Consider the following 14767-nt stretch of genomic DNA (forward strand, 5'->3'; position numbering starts at 1 on the left):
CAGCTAACTTGTCTACCCACTCTTCACGATCTTTGGTAATACTCAACATTGACATAGATCGAACTAAGTGGCAATATCTTTGAATAAGCTTCTTGGTATCTTCCCCAGGCAAACTTGTAAAAAGATCAAATTCTTTCTTGAGAAGCGCCTTCTTGCTTTTAGTCATATGCTCACTACCCTCAAATTTAACTCTAAGAGCATCCCAAATTGATTTTGAAGTTTTGTCGTGTTGAAGCAATATGAAAATGTCTTCTTTAATAGCTTGCTTTAGTAAACTGATCATCATTTTCTCAGCTTTGTACATATCTCTTTCTTGAACCGTAAACTCAGATATCGCTTTCTCAACTTGCAGATCAGTCCGAGGTAGAACATATTTCTTCAAAATGCACTCCCATGATCTCAAATGGTTTGCCTGTACCTAGTTTTCGAACCTATCTTTCCATCCGTAATACTCCTCAATGCTCATTAGCTTCGGGGTTTTTTTGTGTAGTTCCTGTCTCGTTTTCCAAATTCATGGCTTGAGTAATGACAGCTGGAGTAGTCGGAGTAGCAAACGCGTTGTAGAACTCGTTATCCATGTTTCAATAACACGTATTTCAAAAACAGTTATTTCAAACGAAATCACCCAGTACAAGTTCAAGCGGAATAGCAGACAATTCTTTTCAAGCGAAATACCCCACAAGCAACTTGAAGCGGAATACCAAAACGAAATCACCCAGTACAACTTCAAGCGGAATACCAAAACTGAACCCTCTGGAGCGGAATCACCAGGAACTCCCAAGCGGAATCTGATAAATGACTAACTCTCTGATTTCGCTTGAATCCTTTCAAGCGGAATCTCACTTTTAAAGCGGAAACAGGTAAATTCGAGTGGAATCAACCGAGCGAAATCAAGATCTCGAGCGGAATCAAACAATGTAAGTTCGAGCGGAATCACTTCGGAGGTCAATTTTAGTCATTTTTGGTCCGAATTTTGTCCAATTTTAACCGTTAAAACTTGTTTTACTGAAGAAAGAATGTGTAGAAGTAAGAAATCTCGATGAAATTCGGCTGTAATCTGCAGAACTCCTCCTCCTGAGCTCTGATACCACTTGTAGGATCGAGTATCGACCCGAACGAGTCGTTCAGAGGAGTTTTACTTTGTTTCAGAGGTGGAAACTAAGAAACAAAGGTAGAAACAACTTTATCTTCACTTTAAACACTGATTAGATTGATATAATCACAATTACAATCAGTCTTCACTCCGGCAGCACTTCGGTATGGAAATCAGCAATCGTTACAAATGATTCCGCTTGATCACCTATTTATACACATCTGATTCCGCTTGAAATGGTTCAAGCGGAATATCTATCCGAGCGGAATCAACACATTATAACTCAAGCGAAATATGATCTTGTGATTTCGCTTGAAATGACTAGGTGTCATTTCAAGCGGAATCAGCCTATAACACATCTAATCCTGCTATTTTCTCGTAAAACGTGCCCTGATCTAATCTATCTAGTCTAAGACTTGATACAAGACGAAGTCGACAGATGCATGCACTAACAGCAGTTTATGTTAGCAAGTGTTTAACGTGCGCCAAGGTGAAAGCCGAATACCAGAAGCCTTCAGGTCTACTGCAGCAACCTGAAATACCCAAATGGAAATGGGAACATATTTCGATGGATTTCATAACGAAACTGCCAAGGACGCCCAAAGGCCACGATACTATTTGGGTAATAGTAGACCGGTTAACGAAATCTGCGCACTTCTTGCCAATCAGAGAAAAAGACAACACGAGCAAACTAGCTGAGATTTACATGAGAGAGATCGTTGCACGTCATGGAGTGCCTCTCTCAATCATCTCTGGTAGAGACGGAAGATTTGTGTCAAGGATTTGGCAATCCTTTCAAGAAGCATTCGGTTCCCAGTTGAACCTAAGTACAACATTTCACCCGCAAACTGATGGACAGAGTGAACGAACGATTCAGACATTAGAAGATATGCTGCGAGCTTGCGTAATGGATTTAGGTGGAAGTGGGGACACTCACCTACCATTGGTCGAATTTTCATACAATAACAGTTATCACACAAGTATTCAAGCCGCACCGTTCGAAGCTCTTTATGGACGCAAATGTCGATCACCGATTTGTTGGGTTGACGCCGGTGATAGACAGCTAGTTGGCCCGGAAGTGGTCCAGGAAGCCACAGACAAGATTGCACAGATCCGAGAGCGCATCAAGGCGGCTCACGATCGACAAAAGTGTTATGTGGACCGAAGAAGGAAACCTCTAGAATTCGAGGTGGGAGATATGGTTCTATTGAAGGTTTCACCCTGGAAGGGTGTGGCACGCGTTAGAAAGCGTGGAAAGTTGAATCCGCGCTACATTGGTCCATTCAAGATTTTAGAAAGGATTGGTTTAGTAGCACACAAATTGGACTTACCTGCTGAACTTAACGGTGTTCATGATACATTCCATGTATCAAATCTGAAGAAGAGTCCAACACAAGAGATAGTTGTCATTCCTGCTGACGAAGTTCATATTGATGACACGCTCCACTTTGTTGAAGAACCAGTTGAGGTTACTAATTGGAAGATTAACAAGACACGCAGGAGTAGTGTCAAGCTCGTCAAAGTTCGGTGGAATGCAAGACATGGTCCAGAATACACATGGGAACGTGAGGATCGTATGAAGGAGAAATACCCCCATTTATTTCCTAAGACCCCTGCAACTAGAAGCAGAGCTTAAAATTTCGGGACGAAATTTTCTTAACGGGGGGAGAATGTGACAACCCTCACAATTCCAGGTATCCGTACAATTAATTAATCATTAATTAGTGCCTAATTACTGTGCTTGATTACAACTATGATTAAACTGCTTGATTACAGTGAGCGGATAACCCAGTAAACATGCTGACAATGCCAGCACCTAGATAGACAATATTTTTGAGGCCAGTATGAGACAGAGTTAGAATACTACACTAGTAGGGGGTGTAGGGAGGTGAGGACCATAAAACTGCGTCACTAGGTGATAGTTATAGTGCCCGGAAGTGCCTAAAACATACTTTAAGTGCAGAATTCTGCACTAAATAAACAAAATTCAGCATTTAATAATGCTAGTAAAGTGCAAAAACTTGGCAAAATAGTCCTAGATACTTTCCAAAGTGTTGGGAATTTAATGTGTCACTAAAAATAATATAAAAGACACTTTAAAGACTAATTTAGCACTCTAACGGATCAACATCCAACCGAACAACCGGACTTTACCCGGAACATAAAAGTATTGCCAAACACATTGTTTTTACTTTTCTGAGCTAGTTAGGGTCCCCGAACACCCTAACACACCTTATATTACATAACACACCTTAACATACAAGTTTAACCTTTAAATCCTAACTAAATTCTAACTAAATATGTAACCAAGGATTGAAACCCAACCCTATACCCCCCCCCCACTCGACGGTTACAAGAGGGTGGGACACCCTCACTTTCTTTTGATTATTTTAATGGTTAATGTTGGTGGATTAAGAACACATTACATGTTGGTTAAACTTGAAAATGGATTATAAATTAGCACCTTGGTCTTGAACTTCATTTCACAAACAACACATCAAACAAACTCTTCTCTCTTCCCCCTTCTTTGAGTTCGGCCGCCACCTATCACCACCATACCACCACCATCAAGTTTTCATTCAAGCATTTTCCATACACTCAAAGGTGTTAAAGATCCTACAATCAAGCTTGGTACCGAAGCAAAGCATACACTCAAATGCTTGTTTGAGAAACGAAGCAAAGCAAACAACGACAGACCCCAAGCGAAGAAGATGAATCCAGGTATCAATTAACATTTGCGATTTTATAATGGAATATATAGGGACTTTAATGTCAAATGCGATTTTGTTTGTTTATTAAGGTTTTAGACTGAAACATATAGTTTTATAAGATATGGTATTATTCATAACTACGATTTTATTAGGGTTTATGACTGGTATGGTTATTTATTAGGTTTTGAATGATTATGCAGTTTTCTTAATGATAAGCTGATATATGTGCGATATTATATAGGGTTTTGTGAGGGTTTTGTATTACAAATGCGATTTTATATGTAAAGTTTTGTTTGTAGAAGGTTTTTGTCTTAGGTTAGGTTGAACATGAGAATTGATAAAAACCTCCTACGATTTCATATGATTAGTTAGTTTTAGGGGATTATGATTAAATTATACATGCGATTTTATATTTTTTAGTTGTCTAAAGCATGCGATTTATAAAGATTGGCTAGTTTTGGTAATGCTTAACTAATACATGTGAATTGATAACTCATTCATGCGATTTTATCACTTAATGACTTAGGGTACATGATTAACTGATAAATGCGATTTTATAAAGGTTTTTGACTGATAGCATGCGATTTTGTAGAAATAGATTCTGATGATGACTTTGAAGGCCCAATATCAACACTGATAAAAGTTAACAAAAATAGAAAAAGAAGGATTGTTGAAGAAAGTTCTGAAGAGGATGACTTTGTTAAGCCACTGCCAAAAAAGAAAAAAGATGACATGAAATCTAAGATACAGACAAAAAAACATTCAAAAAAGGTGGAACCACCTAAAACAGAACATAGGGAATTCTTCGAATACAGCAACGAAGCAATACTGCTGAGATGCTAACCTAACTCATATATGGATACTGTGAGAATTTTTTCAAAAAGACAGGTTGATGAGGTGAAGAATACGGGATTTGGAGCTATTCTAGATATGAATATCAACCATATTTCGACGCGATTGGCATATTGGCTAGCCAGAAACTTTGATGAGAAGTTCGATATGCTAAACGTAGGAAAACACCAAATAAAAATAACATCGGACATAGTTTATGAGGTATTTGGAATACCAAAGGGGCCAAAGCAGGTTGAAATAATAGTCGATAAGAGAAAAGTTAAAAAGCAGGAGAAAATTGAAAAGAGTAAAGAACCGGGAAATGCTGTCAGGGATACATTCATCAGCTAGTGGGGGGAAAACACGAGAATTACCCATGGCTTAATTGCAAATACAATGGAAAATCAAAGAGATGGGGGGAGCCTGTTTAGATTAAATTTTCTGGTGTACTGGATGACGTTCTTTGCGGAGATTACAAAGGCAACAACTGCAAATGATAGATGTTTGCTTGGTGTAGAGGCTGTTGAGGAAATACAGAATCTAGATTGGTGCTCATATCTACTTGACACTTTGCGTCGTACACGAGCAGGCTGGAAGAACTATAAAATACAGTTCGTGGGACCTGTTGCCTTTCTTACGGTATGCATTAGTACATCTCATAACATATTTAAAAGACTAGTTTGTTTTGTTGTATAATTAAATGATCTTGCGATTTATACAGCTTCTATACAGGCATGAGTACAACAAGATGCTTAAACTGTTTGAGAAAGTCATGGAGATACCAGTTATTCATTATATCACATCTTCAGAGATTGATAAAGTCGAAGAGCATATTTCGGATAACGGACCTGTGTGGACATCAAGTGAGAGTGAAAATGAAGAAGAAAATGAAGAAGAAGAGGGTCGTTCAACAGAGGAGTATACACTACGACCACCGGTTGACACCACATTAAGCTATAAAAGAAGGACTGCACGTGCAGTACAAAACGTAGAAACCGGGGAAGAGCCACACGATAACGAGAACATTGATGATTTCATGGATTTCAGTTTTGAAATCCATGAAATGTCTCAGTTGAACCTTGAGATGGGAGTTGGAACACAGACATAGAAAATGATGGATTATTGCAACACTCCTGTTCAACTTTCACCATCGGTAATCTACGACACAACCCATGAATGAGAACGAGAGGCTTCGAAAATCAACAAAAAGGTAAGCGCATAAAAATATTAATTTCACTTAATCCATTTATATTTAACATTTGAATTGATAGTATCTTAACTCGAAAAATATTACAAAACCTGTTAAAAAAATGAAAGCCAATGTCAAAAAATACATTAAAATGGTTCAAGATGTTCAAGGGATGAACAACTTAGTTTCAGAAGCAAAAACTATGTGTTTTTGGGATCCGAAGATTATGGAGGTCTGTAAGCAGTGGGATGAAACGCTTCGGAATAATCCCATTTGTGTGCCGCCTGATTCGGTTCAAGAGCATGAAACTGCACCCTCTCATGTTCATCAAGAGCCTGAAAATCCAGCTTCTGAAGTTCATCATGAAGTTACTACAAACGAAGAAGGTAGACAGAATGAAGAAGCTCAAAAAGTAATATCCAATGTTTTGGTACAAATGGCATCAGAAGGTAAAACATGCGATTTCAAAATTAACACATGCGAAATTATGTAAAAAATCACTATTTCTTATACACATGTGATACCTATAAAAAACACATGCGATTTCTGCCAAACACTTCACATTTGATTTCGCATACAATGTTATGTATACCATGCGATTTTGATTCTGATGTATTAAAAGTCAATAATTTGTATCTATAGGGGTACTGCAGCCAGATGATGAAGGATTGACAAATAAAGATGATGGAGGAGTGACAGACACCCTTATTGCAAACATTCAAACTATCGACACGGGTGTATACGCTTACAAACCATCTGCCAAAGGTAAAAAACACTTTATATTAGAAAAAAATTAAAAAGAACAAAATATTATATTTCTTAACTTACTCTTGCCTGCAGAAAGTGGTGAAAATGAAACTGTTATCGAAGAAACAGTGAACTTGGCAGAATCTACACAAAACATTCAAGAAAAAGAGCCAGAATTGGAAGCAGTTTCTTTAGGAGAAACTACACAAAAAGACCCTCAACAAACTGATTCGGGTATCGAAGTTGGGAAGGAACCGGAAGTTGAATGCCCTCAGGTGACGGCTGAGGAATTGCAGTCTGTTGAGCTGCTTTTGAGCCTGGGACCCAGACTGGAAGAAAATAAGGAAAAAAACCAGCTAGGGGAAGAAAAAACTCAAAGCCAAAGAAAGTTCTAAAACAAGTTCTACCAAAGGGGTTAAATGAACTCCTTTGTAAGACAATAGAAGCAGCCAAAATTCAAGCTGAGAAAAGATGTGCAGAGCTTGGAGACGCATTTTGTTCCCCTTAATGCAACAGAGTGGTAAACATGCACGAAGCACTCTTGAATCAAGAATTGAGTGTGATCCGATATACATTTGCTATATTTGCAGACATAGAGTAAGTAAAATGGTTATATCAACTAACAAACATCTAAATATATACATACAACAATATTAAGTATTTATTTTTTGTCTGGCAGAGATGAACTTTACCAATCAAAAACTGGGGTTTACACATTGAAAGGTATCTTTGAAAGCTTCTACAGGGGTCAGTACGTAGCATCAAACGGAATAAATGCATTTGTGGATGTTCTAAACCTTGAAGAGAAAAAGAGGGATAGAAAATCATATACAGACTCTTCTTGTTTAGCACAATGATGGTATGTTTTCATAAACATTTTGGCATTTAAAATTAAAACAGAAAATGCATATTCAATGATTTCGCATACTAATTATAGTTAAATCGTATGTAGAATAGTAGATAGTTTTCCTGTGAAAACAAAAACAACATTTCTCATACTATTGTAATTTCGCGTATGGTATACATACTATTTGCATGTAAGAATTTTCACACATTATTTTGCATGAACTAATTTCCATTGTTTAGATACCTTTTAATACATTACTTAACTTTGATTCTAATTACATAACATACAGCCGAATATCTTTTACGACGAGAAGAAATACACAGAATACAGACGTCTAAACATATTTGCCTCAAATTTTGAAGACATCATACTAAAATATGAGGTAAAAAAACTTGATTCGGTTGATCTGGTGTTTATTGCGGTACTTCAAGGTGACCACTTCTATGTCTTGTGCTTCCACTTGAAAACCGACAAAATTGAGTTGATTGACAATTCAGCAGCTGAACAAGAGTTTAAGGAAAGATACAAGGGGCTTCCAGACACACTGGTAATACAAAAACTTATACATATACATGTTATATATTATGTAAAAGCTACTAACACAATGTTGCTATGTTACAGAGAAGGGTATTGGTTTTATACCTACGAAAGGCTTTAAAACCAACACCGGCTATAGAAGAACTTGCAACCTCAATGATAGAAAGAAAAGAGATGGATTGGAGGACGGGGAATAACGGCGTAGACTGTGGAGTGTTTACGATGCATCACATGGAAACATACAAAGGAGAAAAAACACCATGGGTGACTGGGTTTGTGAAAGAAGATGAAGTAAACAACAGACAGAATTCACAACTTCATCTCCTGAGGCACAGATACCTAAGTAAAAGCATTCTATCCGAACACAATATGCATCGTGAACTAATAATTAAAAAGGAAAATGCTTTCGATAAAAGGCCAGACAAAGAAAGGTATATGAAAGATTTGGAGAACATAATCCCAGCTAGGTTGAGTGCATTCATTGGAAAGGAATAGTAAACTTGTTTGATGTTGGATTTCTGTTAAATATTTAAACTTGTTATCTAACATTACTGTTTTTAATTTCGCAAATATTATGTATAAAATCACAAGTTTGATATTGAATTGCTTAAAATTTGCAAAATAGGGAAACATACACATGCAAAAAAAAATCCATTCCATAACACAACATGCGAATTTATTGAAACATGCAAAACTTGGATGTTTTATTAAAACAAAGCACTAAAATAAACAAAAATTCATTCAAAAGATGAAAGAAACTCCATTTTCATCTTCATCGAGCATCTTAAGATAGTTATTGCATCCGCCAACTCTTTCAACTGCTTCTCATCCCTCTCACCCAGATCAACCATGAACATAACAACAATTTCTTGAAGACTACTCACTTGCATCTGTGATAGCAAGTTCAGAATTTCTTATCTTCTCTTCATGTTTTCTGTTACACGAGAAATGTTGGTCTCCAACATCTCTTGACATGATCGATCCTCTTGAATTTGTTCCTGAATCCTTTTCCTCAAAGCCTGCTTTACTTGATTCATAAGAAGAGGATGTTGGTAGGTCTGCCATTTTTAATAGGATGTTTGAAATAGTGATAAAAAGATAAACTATATAATAAAAGAAAAATTATTGATATGAATCATTGAAATAAATTATTGAACTGAATTATTTGATTTGAATTATTGTACTGAATTATGAAACACACTGTGCAAAAATAAATATAATTACTATTAAAGCGTGCAAAATATAGAGCTACATATGTTAAATAGTTTCTAGTTTGCGAAATGTCCAACTTATAAATGTGAAATTAAATATTAAACTTCATTGTGTGCGAAATTTCCAACTTAAACATGCGAAATTATTCATATGATCCAATCTAAAAATACCTGGGCTATGTTAAAAACACCATATGCGATATATAAAACAACACATGCGATATGATAAACTCAACAAATAAAACCCGAGACAACTTATCTTCAACCTCATTACAATCTAATAAAATTAAAAAACCTTCAAATCAAATAAAACCCAAAACTCAACCGTAACCCTATGATGAAAATCCAAAAACAAACATCCTAAATGACGAATCCAACATTTTCGGAAATCACCAATCTGTGTTCGGTACAGGAATCAATCAAAAAACCTACAAATCGAATTGATACGAACAATAATTAGATGGACGGTTATGAAACGAACTCGAAATCTGCTTCCTTGATGACGGAATTCCCTGATTAGCCCTCAGATGTTTGAATAGAATGTCTGATATACCCTTATTTAATTAAATTGAATCAGGACACGTGTAAGGCTGTGGGTAGCGCGTACATAATGTACGATAAGGGGATTTGTATCCTACACTTTACCTCTATATATATATAGGAGAAAGATCCGTTAGGAACCACCCTTTATTGCGAGAACCGCGAGAACCAATGTGAACACCACCAAAAACACCTAAAAATAGCTAAAAAGCACACAATTTTTTGTTTAACATTTTTTTATAAAAAAAATCACTACTTTTAGTAGCAAAAAAAAAACAAATTTTTTTTGTCTACTAAAAGTAGCGATTTTAATGTAAAAAATATTTTAAGATGATTTTTGTGTGTTTTTTTTGATTTTTTTTTGATTTTTTTAGGTTTTTTGGGGGTTTAGTTTTTAGCATTTTAGCTTGGGGGGGGGGGGAGTGGGGGGGGGGGGGTTAGGTTTTTTTTAGCTATTTTAGGTTGTGTTCACATTGGTTTTCGCAGTTCTCACAATAAAGGTGGTTCTCGCATGAACCTTACCCTATATATATATATATATATATGTTGCTACAACAAATACAAGATCAAGGCCTGCATCGATATCTCCGGGGTAAAAGGGTTCAGTGTTTCGATTAGCCTAACGCAGGTCGTGGGGTCCCCCCCCCACGTTTGTAGCACGTGGAGGGGGATCACTTTGTTATTATTCACTTTGAATTCTGGATTGAAGGTTGTTCAACCCAGAATGTCTATGTTAAGTGAGATAATATTATAGTGAGCCGAGAATAGAACAAACATGGAACAAGTTCTAGAGAGGAAAGAAGTAAGATCAGAGATCAAGGGTGATCTGAGTTGATTTGGAATGCCCCTCCTGCGGGTAAAAGAGTGTGCTCTCCCATATGCTCTGGTTACGGTTGGGTAGGAGGATTCACACGCGAAGGGTGATGTGACAAGGCTCTAACTGGTCCTTTTTACTGTTCATGACAGCTGACCATTTCCGAATCTTTTAACCTTTTAAGTTGTTGTGTACTCTAATCAGTTTATTAAGGTTTGAGCTACCCATGTCATCAATATATATATATATATATATAGGGTCAGGATTTAGAGAAAACGCTGGAAAGTGTGAGAATGAAGAGAACGCTTATGGATCGTCAGATCAAAACAATCTATGGACTAGATGACGCGGTGACGTTTTCATAAATAACATCACTTTTATTAGTGTGGCGCGCTTCATTAAGGGTAAAAGGGTCTTTTGACTTCTCTACACAAAACGCCAAACTCACGAATAAAACGCTATTAAAATCCCGCCTTAACACACATAGCACACTTCATCCTAATCTAAACGCCATTAGATATAAAACGTCAAACTTTGTTTTTAACTGATAAAGCTGAACAAACAGTACTAAAACGACGGAACTTAATTACTAGCATTTACTATAATAAAAATCGCGCCTAAAATACGCGCCAAAAACCTCCTATATAAACAACCTCTCAGACCTTCTAAAATTCACACCATAACCCCAAACGCCATAATTTCCTCTATACTATTCATCTTAGAAACGCCAAAAAACCCCAAATATCAAATATTCCAATCCGTGTTTCTTTGATATTTACTATTTCCTCAATATAAACGCCAAAACATACAAAAACCACAAAACTTCAAAAATGCCATTTCATGGAGATTCAGTTTTTGTTCTCAATAAAGTTTAGCTAAACAGGATGGACAACATTGTTAGACATCTTTCTTGACTGAGGATTAACAATGTTGTCCATCTCGTTCAGCAAAACATTATTGAGTTTAGCATGACCAAAATTAGAGGTTTTTGGTAGTTTTATTTAGTGGCGTTGTTTTTTTTGGCGTTTGATTTGCTTGACCGATCTTATATTGTTTGTTACGTAACTTCGAAGTAGCATGTTATGAACAAATAGGTAAAAAAAAGAACGGAAAAAAATGATGTATCAAAATGATGTAAAACGCCAAACTGAGATCTGTTTGTGTTCTATAGGAATGAAATATACAAAACGGCAAACTACTCTACAATGGCTCTCGAAGACCATCTGTGTGTGTTCTATAAGAATGAAAAATACAAAACGCCAAACTACACTTCACTAGCTCTCGAAGACCTTGTCGATCTTCTTTTAATTACAGCCTGTTTGCATGTCGATGCGTAGTGTCCATATCCTTTGCAGTTCTGACACTGTCTTTCTTTCGCCTCGGTTTTCGACTTTGATTTCTTTTTCTCGGTTGCTATCTCCTGTTTAGATTTCAAGCGCTTCCGAGAACCAGAACCTTTGGATTTATACCCAACAGGGACTCTTATTGGATTCTTGTCATTTTTGTATTGACCGGTTATCTCGGCAAATCTATCCCTAGTACTAGCGGGAGGAGTAACAATCTGCATATCTTGAACCTTCTTTATATAAGATTGAACATGATCCTTGTATAAGGATAACTCCTCTTTATTACCAGATAAACGGTTCAAAGTATATTCCGTTGAAAAAGTAATATCTCGCATCATACTTTGCACATCGGGGTCAAGCTCGGTCATATATTCACGACTAATTGGGAATTCGGGAGAGCAATTTGGGGAAGCCTCTTTGCGCCATCTATTCAGAATGTACTGTTTTGGAAATTCCCTAATGTCCATAATTCTCAAAACATAGAATACATGTCTACATAGCAAACCAAACTGTTCAAAACGCCTGCATGAGCAACTGCATGTGCAATCAGACTTAGACTTACGGAACATTACCTGAAAAACACCAAAAACAATATCTCTATAACGCCATGCAGAGAATGTTTGTCTAAAAAAAATAAAAAAAAACACATTGGATATGAAAAAACGCCATTAACAGAAAACGCCATATAAAAACAAAACGCCATTGTTTACCTCAAATAAGGATGTACAAGGCTGTTGGAAGTCATTTACGTAAAACTTAACAAACCTATCAGGCTGATCTTCGTAAAGTTGATTTATGCAATCCGCAACTCCAATAAGCTCAGCTTGAATGTCACAAAAAATACTTTTTGTGTATATGTCAACAGCTTGCCCTTCCAACAATTGGTAACTACTCTTCAACTGGGGTGTTTTGTGTCGAGATTCATGATCATTTTTCCGGTGTGTGTGACGCTCTGTTTATATTGCAGTCTCGTAATGCGCCATGAACTCAACAAGAGTAGCTTTCGAATTGCACAATTGACCAAAGAAATGATTCTCACTCTCCGACCTCGATGTCGTTCGCATAAGACCAGACATATCCTCCATTCTATATGCAGGGATCCAAGATTCCCTAAGTGCAAAAATATCAGATAGCCAGTCGTTATCTGCTAAATTGAACTCTGCGATAACAATTCCCATTCTGATTCAAACTCTTCAAGTGTGAGAATATCTGTCCACACAAATCCACAAATACGTTCTTTAAAATTGGTGGAATTGCATAGCCTAACACCAACCTATGTATAACACGAAAATGCCATGAATAAAAAAACACAAAGAAAAAACTTAATTAAAAAAACACTAACAAGGTAAAGAACGCCATGTATTTTAAAACGCAGTGTATCCTAAAACGCCAAAGGTAAAAAAAGCATAACAACCTTCAGAGAAAGTTTATGCATCACATGCCACATGCATAACCGATGGCTCGTGTCAACAAATACAACAGAAATAGCCTTCTTCATTGCTGGATCTTGGTCAGTGACAACAACTTTTGGTTGAGAACCAACAGCTTTTAGAAAAACTCTCAACAACCAAATATACGTATCAACAGTTTCCGACGCCAATAATGCTGCACCAAATGTAACATTGTAGTGATGATTGTCTATACTAGTGAACGGTACAAACACCATAGAGTATCTGCATATGAAAACGCCATGAGAAACTGAAACAACTTAGACATGCTGTGTATAACATGCTTCTAGAGATGAGTGAGGTGTCGTTCAGTTGGAAGAAAATGCTTATTAGGACGTTCAACAAGATCATGATTGTGCTCCTCGACAAACTTATACACCTTCCATGATCCAGCCTCAAAAAGTACACATAACAGTGCACCACAATCAGTCCTCTTTGAAAAGTTGGATCTGTCTACTCGCTCCTTTTGATTGGGGTCCAACGTATCAACCTTCTTGTCCTTGTATAACCCAGATCTCGTAAACAAGTAATACTTAATATGTAAGACACCTTTAGAGTTTGTCTTTGTAGTCCCTTTCCTGACTGAAAACCCACACTCCTTGGCATACTTAACATACATTGAATAACAATCATCGAGGCTTGAGAATACCATGTCCATTGTGGGCTTTATTTCTTCACTGACGTCAGGAATGATAAATGGTAATCCAGTTTTGGGACAAAGCCTTTGACTCGAGGAAGAAACTTCGTCTGAGAAAACACAGTGAGGAACAGAAAAATCAGAAAAACACAGTGATGTCTCATAATAACATTATATATTAACACGCCATTAATTGAATAATAAACAAGACATAATAAACACATAATTTAAAAACGACATGATAAAAAAGCCATGAGATGAACAATTAAAAACGCTTAACAACATAAATAATTAACAAAATATAACATCATAATGAAAACGACATAATTAACAAAACTGATGTTTACACAAATTAACAAAATAGTAATAACTGATGTTCAAAAATACTACTAAATAAAATTCAAAACTAATCAAATAGATGTAAAACGCCAATGATCGTAAAAACATAAGAAATATACTAGAACGTAAACGACAATTAAGATTAATATTGAAAACTCCAATTGTCAGTTCTTAATAATTGTTTAAATACCAATCAAAATGCGATTAAATTGTATAATTGAATAACGCTATTGAAAATCATACAACACATTATAAAAATACTAATACAAAAAAAAAAAAAACAATGAAACAATGATAAAAGAACAAAACGCCATATCTATTGCATGATTTGCTGGAACAAAAATAGAAAACGCCAACGAATTTTACTTTATCGAACATAATACACGTTAAACGCCATAGGTCTAAGAAAGCTTGCAAAGAAGGTAACAACTAACAATAAATATTTGGAGTTTTAATTTGAAAGAGATTTATAACGCG

The 14767-nt window shown here is 36.3% G+C and overlaps 2 protein-coding genes and 1 long non-coding RNA gene across 4 annotated transcripts; 1 reads left to right on the forward strand and 2 right to left on the reverse strand.

Annotated features, from left to right (window-relative positions):
• Positions 1 to 5880: 5880 nt before the first annotated feature.
• LOC110910108 lies at positions 5881 to 7489 on the reverse strand. Of its 2 annotated transcripts, XR_002575873.1 has the most exons (3): positions 6653 to 7489; positions 6349 to 6580; positions 5881 to 6195 (listed from the first exon to the last, which is right to left on the reverse strand). It is a non-coding gene; the product is annotated as an uncharacterized LOC110910108 (long non-coding RNA). The 2 variants fall into 2 exon arrangements; XR_002575872.1 differs by having other exon boundaries at positions 5881 to 6580.
• Positions 7490 to 7706: 217 nt separating this feature from the next.
• LOC110910109 lies at positions 7707 to 8577 on the forward strand. The gene is made up of 2 exons (XM_022154818.1): positions 7707 to 7965; positions 8040 to 8577. Exon 2 carries the CDS (start codon positions 8112 to 8114, stop codon positions 8448 to 8450), a length of 339 nt encoding a protein of 112 aa, XP_022010510.1. The 5' UTR covers positions 7707 to 7965; positions 8040 to 8111; the 3' UTR covers positions 8451 to 8577.
• A 5023-nt stretch (positions 8578 to 13600) lies between these two features.
• Positions 13601 to 13972, reverse strand: LOC110914060 (protein FAR1-RELATED SEQUENCE 11-like). Its single transcript, XM_022158877.1, has one exon. It carries the CDS (start codon positions 13970 to 13972, stop codon positions 13601 to 13603), a length of 372 nt encoding a protein of 123 aa, XP_022014569.1.
• Between the last annotated feature and the right edge of the window lie 795 nt (positions 13973 to 14767).

Source organism: Helianthus annuus, chromosome 15 (genome assembly GCF_002127325.2).
Source record: "Helianthus annuus cultivar XRQ/B chromosome 15, HanXRQr2.0-SUNRISE, whole genome shotgun sequence".
Lineage (NCBI taxonomy): Eukaryota > Viridiplantae > Streptophyta > Magnoliopsida > Asterales > Asteraceae > Helianthus > Helianthus annuus.